At 42.3% G+C, this 15,374-nt stretch overlaps 1 protein-coding gene across 4 annotated transcripts in view; it reads right to left on the bottom strand.

Annotated features, from left to right (window-relative positions):
* The window catches only part of CNOT7 (CCR4-NOT transcription complex subunit 7), a 171,704-nt gene that overhangs the window by 88,349 nt on the left and 67,981 nt on the right, over nt 1-15,374 (bottom strand). For all 4 annotated transcript variants that reach the window (XM_069200545.1, XM_069200537.1, XM_069200555.1 and 1 more), the window contains one exon: nt 9,664-9,808. In XM_069200545.1, coding sequence (XP_069056646.1) covers nt 9,664-9,808 — 145 coding nt within the window. The remainder of the gene's footprint in view (nt 1-9,663; nt 9,809-15,374) is intronic.

Genomic DNA, 15,374 nt, shown 5'->3' with positions numbered 1-15,374 from the left:
TTGAAGTTGGTAAGAATCTTACTGGGGGTGCCCTTTGATTGCCCTTTTTACTGTACTCAACTGAGAGGCCCTTTTAGGTTTTGTTCAAATTTAATTGACTGCTTGTTCAAGATTAGATCACTCTGCAATTTCTTTTTGTCCATAGTACAGACCCCCTGCAATTAGTACTCAATTATCAGCAAACCACTGTGCGAGCGGGCCCAGACTGAGTTACCAAACCGTCTACGAGTAGAGCCCTTAAGCGAATAGGAACACATCTTAAGATAAAACATTGAGCACAGCCGAGCCAACCAATGCTTAAAAGTTGGTGGCATCGATTCCAGCCAATCAGATGTAATACAACGGCAGGCCACTGACATAGCTAAGAACAAAAACCTCCGTAGCTGATCCGGGTACACAGCTCCATTGATTCCTAACAGTAAAAGTTGAGGCGTAATCACAACTTTATGATGAATAATCCTAGACAAAAACGTAGTCATATCGACAAAAAATTCATGTAATCTACTACAGCTAAAAAACATATGTACTAAGTCGGCCGCTTCACTCTTGCAGCGGGGGCATGCCAACCCACTTGAAGTGCCCAATTCAGCTAGCTTAGCAGGGGTATAATATAAATGGAATACTGTTTTATAATGTTGTGCTTGGGGACCAGCCGCAAGCAATAAACGCTAAGCCATATCTAAAGAGGCCAGGAATAAGACTTCAGAGGACCCAGTACTGCGGGCCCACCTCAGCTTGATTACCCAGATCATCTGGCAGTAAATCCAAAAAAAAGAGGATATAACATCCGAACCCGCCATTTTGTAGGTTTATGTAAAACCTCAAGCATAGGAATTCTGTCCCCCAAAGACCCACAAACAGAGTTAGAGGTTGTCAACAAAAAATCCATAATTTGTAGGAATTTGAAAAAGTCTTTACTGGCAAGCTTGAAATAGTTTGTCAATTCCTCGAAAGATTTGACATGGGCATCCACATAAAAATCCCCAATACGCCGAACACCCTCTGTGCCCAGTTGGCACAGCGTTTATCTTTAAAGATGTCCAGGAGTATGGGCGAGTTAAAAATCGGGGTATCAAAATTAATCCGTTTTATTCCCATTCGAGTTTCGATACTGGACCACACCTTAAATGCCACCCGGACGGTCTTGAACGTAACTTTTTTTAAATAGCTAGGCTCAACAATTCTCATAAAGGCTGCGTTGACATGGCTTCCCCAAATCATATTATAAATAGAAGGACAAATTTCCCCAAAACCTCTGTTATCAGAATCTGGAGTAATTAACGGTTGAATGTATTGCAAAGCAGTTGCCCAATAATAAAATAAGAAAGTTAGGAGCCTCCCACCCCCCCTTTCTTTCTTGGGAGCGTTAGATACTGATATGCCCGCCTTGTTTTGGCAAAAGACCATATGAAGCTGTTTGCTAAGTTCTCAATATGTTTAAACCAATCCTTATTAATTTCCAATGGGATGGTACGAAAAAAGTATAAAACCCTAGGTAAAAAAAAAAAAAAAGCATTTTGATAAGATTACACTGCCCAATAATCGTTAGGTGAAGATTATTCATATGGTGCAGCTCTTTCCTGGTTTTAGCTAAAACAGGGTAAAAATGTATTTCGACTATCTGCTCCAAGTTAGTCAGTAATCGAACACCTAAGTAGGTTACTTGTTCGACCCTTCTATTATCAACAATAGAAATCCATTCATTACCTAGTATTTGACTTTTAGCCTTATTTAATAAATAGCTCGAAACCTCACCAAACTCCGCCGTTAGCTTCTGTATTTATTCAATAGCAAGCCCAGGATCGGTAGCAATAACAGCTATATCAACGGTATAAGACAATATCTTAAACGTATCATCAACCATTACCACAGACGGGATCAGATTGCTTGGATGTAAACCACTGAGGGCAGTCTTTACATTTTCCAGCTATACAGACAAGTTCCACCGTAACATATACATTATGTACCTAGTGCAGCATTGAAAACGTTCCAGGCCTGCACACCACTTGAGTGTGAAACATGTTTTGGCTTTATTTCTGGATGAAATATACACCATGAAATATCAACTGAAAAATAAATTGCCATCTTTTCTCTTTAACAACGCTACCTTGTTTTTGTACAAATGTTTATGTTGTAAGACCAGTAGGCTCTGTGTGCTTGTTCTGAATGCTAATATTCTCACAAACACTGTACTTAATACCCATTTCATTGGTGGGCAAGGGGGACTTATCCACATATGGAAATGCAAGAGTACAACCTATGGCATTATGGTACGGAAGGGTGCCCTTTTCCTCTTTCTGCTGCATAATATAGGTCAACCAGTTGCTTAATTTGGTTCTATCTGATCACATAATTTCAGTATTCTTTCCATCAAGGAAAACTTCTCACTTTCTCTTTAAGGCATCCAAGCTGTTCTAAAGTCTTGAAGTGTAGTGCAGTGTCAACTGCAGCAGTTCATATTGAAGGACAAGTCAGAAAAATAATTATAAATCCCAGCTACTTATCTGGTTTATGATGAAGGACAGTGGGTGTTTATGAATTAAACAAGGATACCTATGAGAGATTGGTATTAAAGGGAAAACAATATTATCCGTGGGAACCAGTACAGCCCACCATCTACTTTACAAGGAGAAAGGTAAATTGTTATATTACAGGCATGAAGGTAAATTGGTAATATAGGGAAACCAATACTAGCCAAAAGATGTTTGGAAACAGACTTAACATACTTGAGTAGTAATCCTAGAGTCTGAATCCAAGCATTTAGTAAACTATCTAGTATGTACTTTTGTATTGTTTAGAGAAGGCTAAGACAATGAAGCTCCATAATTATCAAAGTTCTTGATTTTCCTCACAGCTTTGGTATTGTAAAGAGTATTCAGGGCCGTTTTTGATATCTAAAGCATGAATGTGATCTCTAAGCTGGAGATAAGGTATTTGGGGAATAAGTTCAGAGGAGAAATCACTTGTTGTATATGATAACCAAATATTCCATTAGGGAATAAAAATCAGTGAGTTCTCAGGGAAACAGTGGCATAAGGGAATAATGGTAATGCTCTCGAGAGTATAGAGCATGAATCCATCAAACCGGGCTGGCTGAAATTAAGTCGAGGAGGTATGCTACTTTCCAGGACAGGTGCGGGAAGATAGACCATGGCTGAATAAGGGGGACAAATCATTTTGAGAGGATTGTATTGCAAGGAGGGGAAGACCTTCCCATTAGGTGAGGTTTCTTTAAACCCATAAAAAAAATCTTATAAATCCTTAAGCAACAGTATGGTTAAAAGGATGTGGATAGGTATAAAACATTCTTCTATGGTCAAGACTTGCAATCATTTTTTGATGCTCAAGGAGAAGGTAACCCATTAAAAGGGACATCCCATGACAGATGGGACAGAAAGGAGCTTAAACAGAGGAAATCACAGTTGTGACCTGCATCAATAAACTGGAATTCAAGGCTAAATGTGAGGAAGTCCACGAGTTGCCTTTACGTTAAAGGTGCAAGACTGAATTAAAAAAAAAACAGTATTTAAATAGAAACAGGAAACTACAAGAAAGCACAGAGGAATCAAGAGCCGGAGACCTGCATGTGCTTTTAGGTGAAGCATCTTGACATTTCTAAAAGTCTGTATTGGAGGAAGAAGACATTGTCCAACTTTTGCACTGTTCTATTTGGCTATCAGAGAGAAACTCCTTCACTGATCATATTGAAGCTAGCTCCTACAACCACAAAGATATATTTTCCAACATCAAGGAGTTCACCATCCCAGAACTTTGCAACAATCTCTCAAGCGTCTTTCACAGAAAAATCAAAAAGATTCACAAGTTCAAAAACCAACCTAACCCAAAGGACAATATTATCAACATGGCCATCATCTACCTGTATACTCACCTAACCAAATGGAGAACACTCACCGGGAAGACACCACTGTAGCTGTTGGACCCCTTTCTGCAGGGTTATCCCCAAACATTTTGCCTTCTTACTCTTACTTTAACTGATCTGTCTTTGTTAGCTTTAGAACTTTGAGCACTTTAGCACTGCTAACCAGTGCTAAAGTGCATATGCTTTCTGTCTAAATAGTATTGGTGATTGGTTTATCCATGATTGGCATATTTGATTTACTAATAAGTCCCTAGTGTAGTCCACCATGAGTGCCCAGAGTCTGTAATTCAAATGGTACTACAGGGCCTGCAGCACTGATTGTGCCACCCTCAGGAGTAGCCCTGTAAACATGTCTCATACCCGTCATTGCAGTATCTGTGTGGGCAGTTTTAAACTGCCATTTCGACCTAGCAAGAGCACCCACTTGCCAGGCCCAAATCTTCCCTTTTACTACATGTAAGTTACCCCTAAAGTAAGGCAGCCCCATAGCTAGGGTGCAGTGTACTTAAAAGGTAAGGCATGTACTGGTGTATTTTACATGTCCCGATAGCGAAAAAATGCTAAATTTGTTTTTCACTAATGCAAGACCTGTCTCTCCCATAGGGTAACATGGGGATTGCCTTGAAATACCTTTTACGTGGAATTTCACATTGGGAGCAGAAAAAGATATGGAGTTTGGGGTCTCTGAACTCACAATTAAAAATACATCTTTTAGTGAAGTTAGTTTTTGAATAGTAGGTTTGAAAATGCCACTTTTAGAAAGTGGGCATTTTCTTGCTTAATCATTCTGTGCCTCTGCCAGTCTGTGGAATATGTATCTGGGTCAGGATGACAGTGCAGCTCTTTGTACATTCACTCCAGACAGTCACACAAAGGAAGCTGAGGTGTGCCCTGCATATCCTGATGGCCCATCACCAGGCTTATGGGTCTACTTGTGCTAGAGTGGTGGGAGGAGCCGACACTTGCACATGAATAGGGCTGTGCCTGTCCTTACACAGGCAGTCACCAACCCCATGGAGTGTGCCTGGGGCCAGGGCAGGGAAAGGCAGGGTCTTGTGCACTACAAGGACTTCTCTTTGAACTGGACCTCTGATACCACATAGTTAGGGCACGTCTGAACTGAGGACATTCTGCCAGGAGAAAAGGTGGATGCTGTAGGATGGACTGCCACTCTGCCTGTTGCTTTGTGGTGCTAGCCTGCTGCTTATTGCTTCTGTCCTGGGAGTGAAAGGACTGGATTTGGCTTTCTACATCCTGCTTTCTAAGATTCTCTAAGGGCTTGAACTGAGCTTGCCCGCTAAGATGTCTACGGCCATCAAAGACTTGACCTGCCAGCGCTTGAGCTCTCTTGCTTAGATTCCTGATTTGCCAAAAAGTGTTAAATCTAGATCCTGGGTCCATGGAAGTGAGCTCTGGTGCAACCAAAAAGAAACTTAGCACATCGACTCCAGAGCTTCTTTGGAACCAGCGCCACACTCTAACTCCATGCCGCTGCCTGCACCAGGGATGTGGCCCCCGCTGAATGCAACGACTGCGACCTGCAACACAGGCCAGACGTAGCCGCAGAGCCTCTGAAAGTCCCACCACAGTGTGGGTCCCGAGTGCCGTGTCACTGATGTCTGCGACATCTGACTCCAGCGCAGCACCTGTGACCCCTTGGTGGGACTGCCACACCGCAAAGTCAACGTTTCTCATCTTGACCTGCTGGATTAATCAACCCTACCTTGTCGTAAGGACGGATCGCAACTGACACTGGATCACCCCTGCAACCTTAAGGAACCAACGTCTCACCTTCCCTGCCTAGCAGTAAGGAACAGACGCACGGACCAATGGCACCGACTCCAGTGATGACTCACCTCCCCAACTCCGGGGAATGTCTTTGCTTCCTCATCATTTTACAAGGTACTGTACTTGGGCGACTCCGTGACCGACCCGCATTCCCTCACGAGCAGCAGACTGTTGGAAGTGACTCCGTCAAGACACAGGGATAGCCCCAGTTGGAGCTATTGTATTTCTAAGCACTAAACCAAGATTTAATCTTTGAAAATTTGTATCTTTACTTGATCATGTTGGATTTTTGTTGCTCCTGTATTATTTCACTCAGATAAATATTGGCCATTATTCTGAACTGGTGTGGAGTACTTTTGGGGTGTTTTCACAGTGATACTGTGTGTGTACAAATACTTTACACATTGCCTTTGAGATAAGCCTGACTACTTGAGCCAAGCTACCAAGGGGGTAAGCCGGGATTATCTTAGCTGTGTGGCCCCCTTACCCTGACTAAAGTGAGGGTCCCTACTTGGACAAGGTGCAAACCACTGCCAACTAGAGACTCCATTTCTAGCAGTACTCATGAACCTGCCACGCCGGGGCACCAAGAGACCCTTGCCCACATCATACCTTCAACTTAGGAAGTCCTCTGACAGCAAATTCCTTACACAGATCATCAACTTCTCCATCGAATCCGCCACCTTCCCCGAAGACTGGAAACATGCAGCAGTCACAGCTCTTCCCCAGAAACCTTCTGCCAACTCCAAGTAGATGAGAAAATTTGGCCTGATCTCCCTGCTCTCGTCCCAGCAAAGGTGATGGAGAAGACAATCAAAAACAACTCACTAACCACCTGGAACTCCACAAAATTCTTAACAACTTCAAGTCCAGTTTTAGAAGCAATCATAGCACAGAGACAGCACTCATCGCTGCCAAAGACAAGGTTCGAACCCTACTAGACTGAGGAAATACTGCCGCCCTCTTAAGACTGGACCTTTCCACTGCGTTCCAACACTGTGTCACACTCGAGCCTCATCAAAAGACTTCAAGAAAAAGGCATCCAAGGACCAGCCCTCAAATGTATATATCCTCCTTTGTCACAGGAAGAACACAAAGAGTCAGACTTCGAACATACACATCAGCGCCCAAGGACTTAATATGCAGAAACCCTCAGATTCATCTGTCTGTCCAAAATCTACGACACCTCTCGCCGATGTCATCAGAGCACACAGCAAATAAATCATCTCCCATGCTGATGACACCAAATTCATTCTATCAATGTCTGACAAGTCCATCACCACCAGGACCACCTTCGCCAACTGCACGATCAGCATAGCAGAATCAATGAAAAACAACTGCCTCATTTCCGACAAGATAGAAGTGCTGATCTTTGGGAACAGGAACTCACTCTGGGACTCTACCTGGTGGCCGTCAGCTTCGTACTACACCAACTCACCACGCAAGCAAGAAATCTGGGAATCATCTTAGACGACAAATTCAACATATCAACACAAGGTAACGCAGTCAGCTACTGCTTTCCTATACTATGCATCCTCAGACCAGGCAAAGTAACTCAAGGACTCGTCACCAGCAGACTAGACTACTGTACTACTCTCTACACTAGAATCCCTAACTATCTCCTCCACCAACCAGACCACCCATAACGCTGCAGCAAGACTCATCCTAGACCTCCCGCGCTGCACCCACTTCATTGGCTTCCAATACACAAATGCTGTCAATTCAAACTCCTAACACACGAATACAGGGCACTGCACAACATAGTGCCAGCATACCTAAAAGCCACCTTCACTTCCACCAATCCCCATGCACCTGCAGTCAATGTCAGAGTCAGTCTCCATCTCTCCTCTCTCCCTCTAGCATACATCCCCCCACAATCCACAAAAGCAGAACAGGAGGCCTAGCACTCTCCCATACCGTCACTAAAACATGGAATAACCTCCCTCTACACATCAGGGCTTAATCTTTACATCTGGAAATCTGCAAGAGGCTGAAGACCTGGGTCATCAGCTAACTACAGCGCGTTACAAATCCAGATAATGTAACAAAGATCCTTCAGGGAATGGTATGTGGACACTGCCTACTTCAGCTGGGTGCTGAACTAGTGCTTACTTCTCTCCTTGGAGGTGATTATCTGCCAGCTGGTATGCAGTGTGGAATGCCTTTCGAGAATTCAGATTCCCCTTTCCTCTCAAAATGATGTATATGTAGAAGGGACATGATCCCTATGGGCTTGTTTTCTGAGTCTTGGTCAATGACATAACCAATGGGCCAGATTGGTGAAATCCTGGTCTTGTAAAAGGAAGAAGCTTGATAAGGAAGTCCGTTAGCAGAAGCTCTACGAGCTCTGATGACGTGTAACTCCATTGCTAGTTATTGAGTTTTTCCTGTGGCTACAGACTTTAAGAAATGGGGCCACGATGTTAAACAGTGGCTCGACGGCATAAGGCCCTTTGATGCCTAAGAAGTCTACTGTAACGCCTCAGGCATTGATTGTGATGGTGCCCAGGCTCTGTGTCGGACACCTTGAGGATCCAGAGTGACTCTCAACAAGTCTAAAGGCAGGAACATAAACCCAGGCTCTCTTGCTAGGTTTAATCCCTATTTCAGATTAATTACTGATTAATTACTCAGAAGGGGTAGCCATGGTCATGGTGTATTGATTACTTGTCACACAGTTTCCTGAAACACCTTTTTCCAATACTGCATGCTGGAAGACCCATTATGAAGTCATGCACAAAGCATGATCTTTCCATAAGTGTTTACTACTTGTCACCTCTGTAAAAGAAGCTGTTGTGGTGACAGGTGATGAGACTTCACTGAAGAAAAACATTCTGCTACTGTTCAGAAACATTTGTAAATGCATCAGGCATCAAAAAAGCTGCAAAATGTTTAGAGTGAAAAATCCCCAAAAGGCCCATGCAGCACTTAGATATGTGGTAAAGATTAATCCTGCAAAACTGTGAACTCTGTCAAAAATCGCAAACCTTGTTAAAATTCAGATATCAGTGCTGTGGCTAAATTCTGGTGTGAGCTATAGTGTTGAATAAAATCTATCTATAATAGTACTTCTAATTCATGGCATTATCATGCTAGCGCTTAGGCAATCAAAATTTTACCTTTTGTTTTGCTACTTGGGCAAACACTTGCAAATACAAAATTGCTTTATGAAAAATTATGTCAGCAGAAATCTAAGCAACAGTCTTCCAGAAGCAATATTTTGATGTCAAGGTAAAAGCTACAAAAGCACTCTGGTCTTTCTATTCGGTCATGTCAGAACTAAGCTTCCAGAGATGTATCCAACTTTGGGCCAAAGCAAAGAACAGGAAATCATTTCACTGATGCTCTATAGCAAGAGGCTTAACGTTTTTATTTATAAAATTAACTCTAAAGAAAGGTGCGGTTGCCTTCAAGTCCAGTAATTTTAGTTCGACATTTCAGCTACCTGAATGACATTAGCAGTTTTTTTTTGTTTTTTGTTTTTAAATCAAGTCATTTACTTACAACTGTATTAGCTAGTGTCTCTCATTCACTAAACCGTTGCAGAATGGTAGCCTGTAACAAAGATTTACTGACATCCAGCAACTTGGATGTATGGCATTCCCAAAATAGGGACTAAATAAGACATTTTATAGCGAAATGTATGCCCCCCTAGTAACTGGCACCATTTAACCAATAAACCAGTAATTGGTTTAATCAATCTGTTTTACGATTAATAAAGGTGTTGTAATGATCACAATTAAATGTTTTGGTTTAACTGGGAGGTGAAATTAAAGAGTTAAATTAAAAAATGAAGAGCACTAAACAAGACTGTGTTGATGTTGGTGTTAAATGCCCAATTATTTAAAGGTGGATAATTGTATCAAAACATCAGAAAGCAAAAGCAGATACAGTGTTTTGTAGCATACAGTTAAGTGAACAGATCCATACTAGTTTAATGTCAATGAAAATAGCCCAATCTCAAACTGAGAACGAACTTTCTTTAAAATGTCTACCTTGAGGTTTTTGCAGCTCTTCATTAGGTACTTCACATCATAGATCACAGGGAAAAACAATCGAAGCATTTCAAAGAAGTCTAATTCTTCTTCTGGCAAATTGGAATTGGTCAGGATTTTGATGAGGTAGCCAAAATCATACCCACTGCAAAATAAATAAAAATAAAACAAGTATTCACTTTCATTACAAGATTTGCATTTTGAGTTCATTTATGAAGGAATACGGGAAAATACTTTATTTCCAATACTAGTTCTTCATCAGGGATAGTTCATTAAACCCACATAACAAAGTCAGCCAGAATACACTGTCCTCCCCTCAAATAAAAATATCCTCGTCTAAATATATTATATATATATATATATATATATATATATATATATATATATATATTTTTACACTAAGTAAAGGCAACAATTTCTATAATTGCTTGCAAACCTCCAATCAGACCGAGCAGAAATTTTGGACAAAGATTATATGCAGGTAACGTTTTATTCTCCATTATGGATGCTTTTTAGAGGTCATGAACTTTGAAAAGAGTGGCATGCTCATTCCCATTAATATATTCTGCTTTATGTAGGAATGTGAATGTTATTTGACATGGTTATACCCCACTTTTTGCCTGACACATAGTGCAATTTCAACTGAAAGGGCACTGGAACCAGGTCCCCAGTGCCAGATCTCTTTCCCTTAAACTGTACAACTTGTTCCCCAGTTGGCAATATCTTTAGCCCCATTGTAAGTCCTTAGTAAATAGTACCCCTGGTACCTGGGTCATGGGTGTATTGATAAATCCATCACAGGGATCAGTGTGGGTTTATCAATATGATATGTTTGATACTGAACATCTCTTTCTTCAGTGAAGCCATCATGTAGCTACGGAGCTCGTGTGTCCAACACATGTATTTAAATTGGCTTCTCTGTCCACTTACTAGGTCTAAGAATCGACAAAGACATAGCAAGGGCATATCTGCTCTTGCAGATATGCCCTCACATGTAATATACTGCACCCTGCCTTACGGTTAGGGGACATGGCACACAAGCTAAATGCAATGTCATGTTTTCAATTTGGACTGCACCAAGACATGCAGCCTGCAATGGCAGCCTGTCATGTGCTTCGCGAGGGGCCCATTAGGATGACAACTCGTGCTGCAGCCCATAGGAAACCCTCTTTAGGCCCTTGGTCCTAGAGGTACCATTTACTAGGGATTTACAGAAGATGCTAAAGGGTTTGATAACTAGGGGAACAATTATACAGTTTTGGGAAAGAGATCTGGCGCTGGAGACCTGGTTAGCAGGAGCCCAGTGCACTTTCAGTCAAAATCACATCAGGTACCAGGCAAAAAATAGGGGGGTAACCATGTCAAAAAGAAGCACTTTCCTACACCTATGCTTTTTTTTAGTAATATCCTCTAATGTTCAAGGGCTGCAAATAAGCGTGTGTAAATTTCAAGCAAGCTTAGGTAACTACTCATATATTCCACTCAGAAATCCTTCTCTTGAGCAGATAAGGATGATGCACAATGAACTTCTTTTCAATGAGCGTTTTGCAGATTTGAAAGATTAAGTAGTTTCTGACACACAAGATGCATGTCAAAATAACGTTGTTGGGCGGGGCTTAACTGGAAGAGCATAAGCCTCTCCTCCAGGAAGTTCTGGATCATCATGCTGAAAATGTCCAAGTAGGAGTACGGGCTCTTGGCATGGTCTTGTTTGGTTTTCTCCCTCTTTACCTTCTCCTACTGGCCTTGCCCCCAGTGTGATTCGTCCCTTCCACCCAGGGGCCCCTCTACCCAGGCTCTCCTCCTTCACTGAATCCAGGACCTCAACTACTGGTAGGTCTGTGGATCTTGAATTCCACAGTATCCACTCTCTTATTAAACCTATCCAATACCATCATCTGTGTCCACTCACTCCTGGACAGACCTGCAATACCACCCTCCTCAGGAGCTTTACTGTCTGCTGATCCACCCTGAAGCTGTGATTGCAGGTAAACGTATTTGTCTCATCACACTGGTGAATCCCAAATAGGACAGAGTGTATCTGTAATTGTTGACCAATTATGAGAACTGGTTGACTTAGGCTGTCTAAGTTAAGTTGAAAGGGGTACTCTGCTTAGACTAACACTATTGAGAGCTTTTGCTTGGAATCCTTGAACGTAAAAATGTGTGTGATCCTAAATCAAAATCTGCATAAAGCGCCTCTACTTGTGACTTGATTGTGGGGTGAAACCCCTAAAGACGAGGGGTGGGGTAAAAGGGAACAGCCATGACAAGGGTGTCATCTTATACCAGACATTACAGTGGATTATTTTGTTGTGTTCCAGTACTCACCATCTCATTCGGACTGATTGCTAAATATGAATACAAACAAATAGGATGCTAGCTTTCAACTGCAAAAACTAGAATATTAATTATGTTACTTTGAACTCGGCCTGCCATTTCACAAATAAATGATTTAGTGTTGCACTTGTTACACCCCTCTGCCCCCTCCCGTGGGCAGGCCTAACGGAAAGTAGTCAGTTTAGGAAAATTGCATAAATCCAGACCGGCCTAGTTATCATATGTCTGTTCTGACACCCTCAGCTAGCACTTTCTATGCTAGGATCTTTTTTTAAATGATGAGATTTTTGCACTCCTGCAAGCTCAGTTTGTAGATAGGTGTTTATAATGAGCCATGATGGACAGCTCTCGAGTTGAGGCTGATGGAAGAGTGAGATTTGCAGAATGCCTTTCGGTGGCTCAGAGCTGTGTTCAGAATACTGAACATTCAAACTGCTGGCCCCTCAGAAGGTACACAGCATTGGTGCCATTGTAACTGATTATATGCAAAAGCGTGACTTTAACCGAAACAGGGCGAAAGTAAATGAACATTCAGTTGTTACAGGTGAGCGGTGATTGTGACAATGAAGGCCACTACACCTTCAAGAAACCACAGTAACAGACTTCTTTTTGGCATGCTTGTTTTAGTTATTCCCCACTTTTTTCATCCAAATTTGAGCTTTGGTGACACGTCTTTCTCCTCAGATGACAATCCTTTAAGCGAACAAAAGAGTCAGATGTTGTGAGTGCTGTATACGTGGCCAGGATTTTTTACTAAAGATGGAACAATTTTACAGGCTATTATATAAAACACGATTTTTCTACAGTGCACATTCAGAGTTCAAGTATTTGAACTACTCTCATATCTGATAACAAACAAAAAGATTGCTAGATGTAATAATGTATTTGCCTAGGATTACACAATTTGGTCAAGCAGGGATTCAGCCCAGATTTTTGCTTTTCACCCTGTGCAATTCAGCAACTAGATTGGTATCTCTTTCTGCCATCAAAGGGTAATCCGTTGTGCTTAAATGCTTTACGCTCAATTCTTAAAGGATGTGATTAGATTTTGGTGAGCAGCAGAATCCACAGTTTATTTTCAGCATTTTTACATAGTGAACATCTCTGCCAGTTTTATCCTTACAGCAGATAATGTATATAATTTTTTTAATAATTATTTTTTATTTTTAATCTGTGCTATTGTCAACAACTGATACACCCCGGGATCGGGCTCCTGAGCATCACTGCTGCTTCTGAATCCTTGCAGGCCTCTTGCCTCGACACTAACAGAGCAAGCAGCATGTGTAACAGCTGCCAGCTCCAAGCTCTCTGACACACTGTGGCAAAACCCGTGCAGACTAAAGGGAAACTGTCGTTTTGCATGCATGCTGCTTGTCTGCAGGGCCTTGCAAGGTCTCCGTCACTGCTTCTCCCTTTTTATCCAAGAAAGGTAAAATATGTTAGCGCCAACCATCGTTTTTAAAGCAGTGACGAAGGAACTCTCTCTTGCGTGGAGCAGTGAAGGGTGCGCTTTGGGAGAGAGAGTGTGCTTGCCCGCATGAGTGTGCATGCTACAGGGAACAATCCTTGTGAGCCTCCCTGAAGCCCACTATGTACCAGGGCAGAGACTCCATCTCAGATTGTGTTATCCTGAAAGGGGAAGTAAGAGACAGTAGAGAGAAGCTAAGCAGGTCTGTACAGATCTAGTGTGGAGGACATTGTAATGTGTGTAATGTACAGACTCTGGAGCATAAGCTTACATCTGGGGCGATAGGAGGGCAATACAAGCTTTCTCTAACAAATGGATTTGGTATGATTTATAGGCCCTCTTTACATTTGTTGGGTGTAGTGGTCGTTCTGCCACTATTTAAGGGCGTGGAAAGAAACAGCAAAGTTAACTGCCGGACGTGGAATGGGAAGAAAACCTTTCGCAGGAAAACACAGATTTCCCCTCAGGATTACCCTATCCTTATAAACCGGGATAAAAGGGGACACCACTGCTAAGGCCTGCAATTCACTAACCCTACTGAGGAAGGGATTGCTTCTAGGAATTCTACCTTCCATGAAAGATATTGCATCAGACACTGAAGTAATGGCTCAAACGGAGGTCCAATAAATCTTGTGACAACTACATTAAAGGCACACATATGGGCCGGTGGTGTTCTTGGGAAATAACGCTTAAGATCTTCCATGAATTCTTTGACAGCTGGAATGTTCAATAAAAACGCACGTTGTCTGTTTGTGATGTAAGAAACTGCCTCTGCTAAATGAAGTATAAATCGATTTCTGTAAATGCAAAAGGGAGCAAATAATATCTAGAATCTATGCTTACAGATGTTGTGTAGGTCTACCTGTGCAACCATGGACACATTGTTTCTATCTGGCAGCCCACCAAATGTGTGTGGCTGGTTTGCAAACATCATGAAGAATAAAGATGCACACACCTGGAAGTTACAGACACCAAAACTCTAGGAAATTTAATGTCGAAAACACAAGGTACATTTCTCTGAGGTTTGGATTCATAAGTTCACCTTGATGTTGAGTTAAGAGGTCTGATTTCAGGGACAACGTCTCATGTGGGTTGACCAACATTTCCAGCAAGCCCATGTCAGAGTGATGAAAATAAGAATGCAGACATTTGTCTCAACTTTCTCACCACATAAGTGTAGGAAAGTGTCCCTCTTGCAATGGTCACCTCATCTTTTTGCCACTGAGGCTTTTTGACCGAAGGCACACTGGGCTCCTGCTAACCAGGTCCCCATGCAAGGGCTCTTTTCCTAAAGCAAGGTCTAATCTTTTACAATTGGCACAATCTTTATCACTCCTGTAAGTCCCTAATAAATGGTACCCCTGACATCTAGGGCTTGGGTACTAAGAGGGTCCCCTAAGGGCTGCAGCATGTATTGTGCCCACCCTAAGGGACCCTCCTACAAATTGCATGCAGCCTGCCACTGCAGACTGCGTGGCATGGTGCCAATCATGTGTGATAACATGGCATGGCTGTGATGCCTAGTACGATTACTAGATATTGCAAGTGAACAGGAAAGCCATCTTAAAGTATGTACTGGGCACTGGTCATTACAAGTTACCCAGTAACATATTTGCTTCTCTGAAACCTATGGTGTTTGGTATCCAACACTTCTTAATAAATCCAGACTGATGCCAGTAGTGGATTTATTATGACAAGCATCCAGAAGGCACCTTAGAGGTGCCCCCTGAAAACCTACTAGGCCTCTAGAGTGCTGGCTGACTGGGGGTGACCAAAGATGCACTGCTTACAGGTGAGTAAAGCAGTGTCAGGGTTGATCTCCTGGGGTTGAGGCAAGCACTGGGGGAGCCACAAGTCAGCACCAAACATACACCCTCAGCAGCACAGAGGCAGCTGGGTGCAG

Source organism: Pleurodeles waltl, chromosome 1_2 (genome assembly GCF_031143425.1).
Source record: "Pleurodeles waltl isolate 20211129_DDA chromosome 1_2, aPleWal1.hap1.20221129, whole genome shotgun sequence".
NCBI lineage: Eukaryota > Metazoa > Chordata > Amphibia > Caudata > Salamandridae > Pleurodeles > Pleurodeles waltl.
This window is presented reverse-complemented; position numbering and strand designations above follow the sequence as displayed.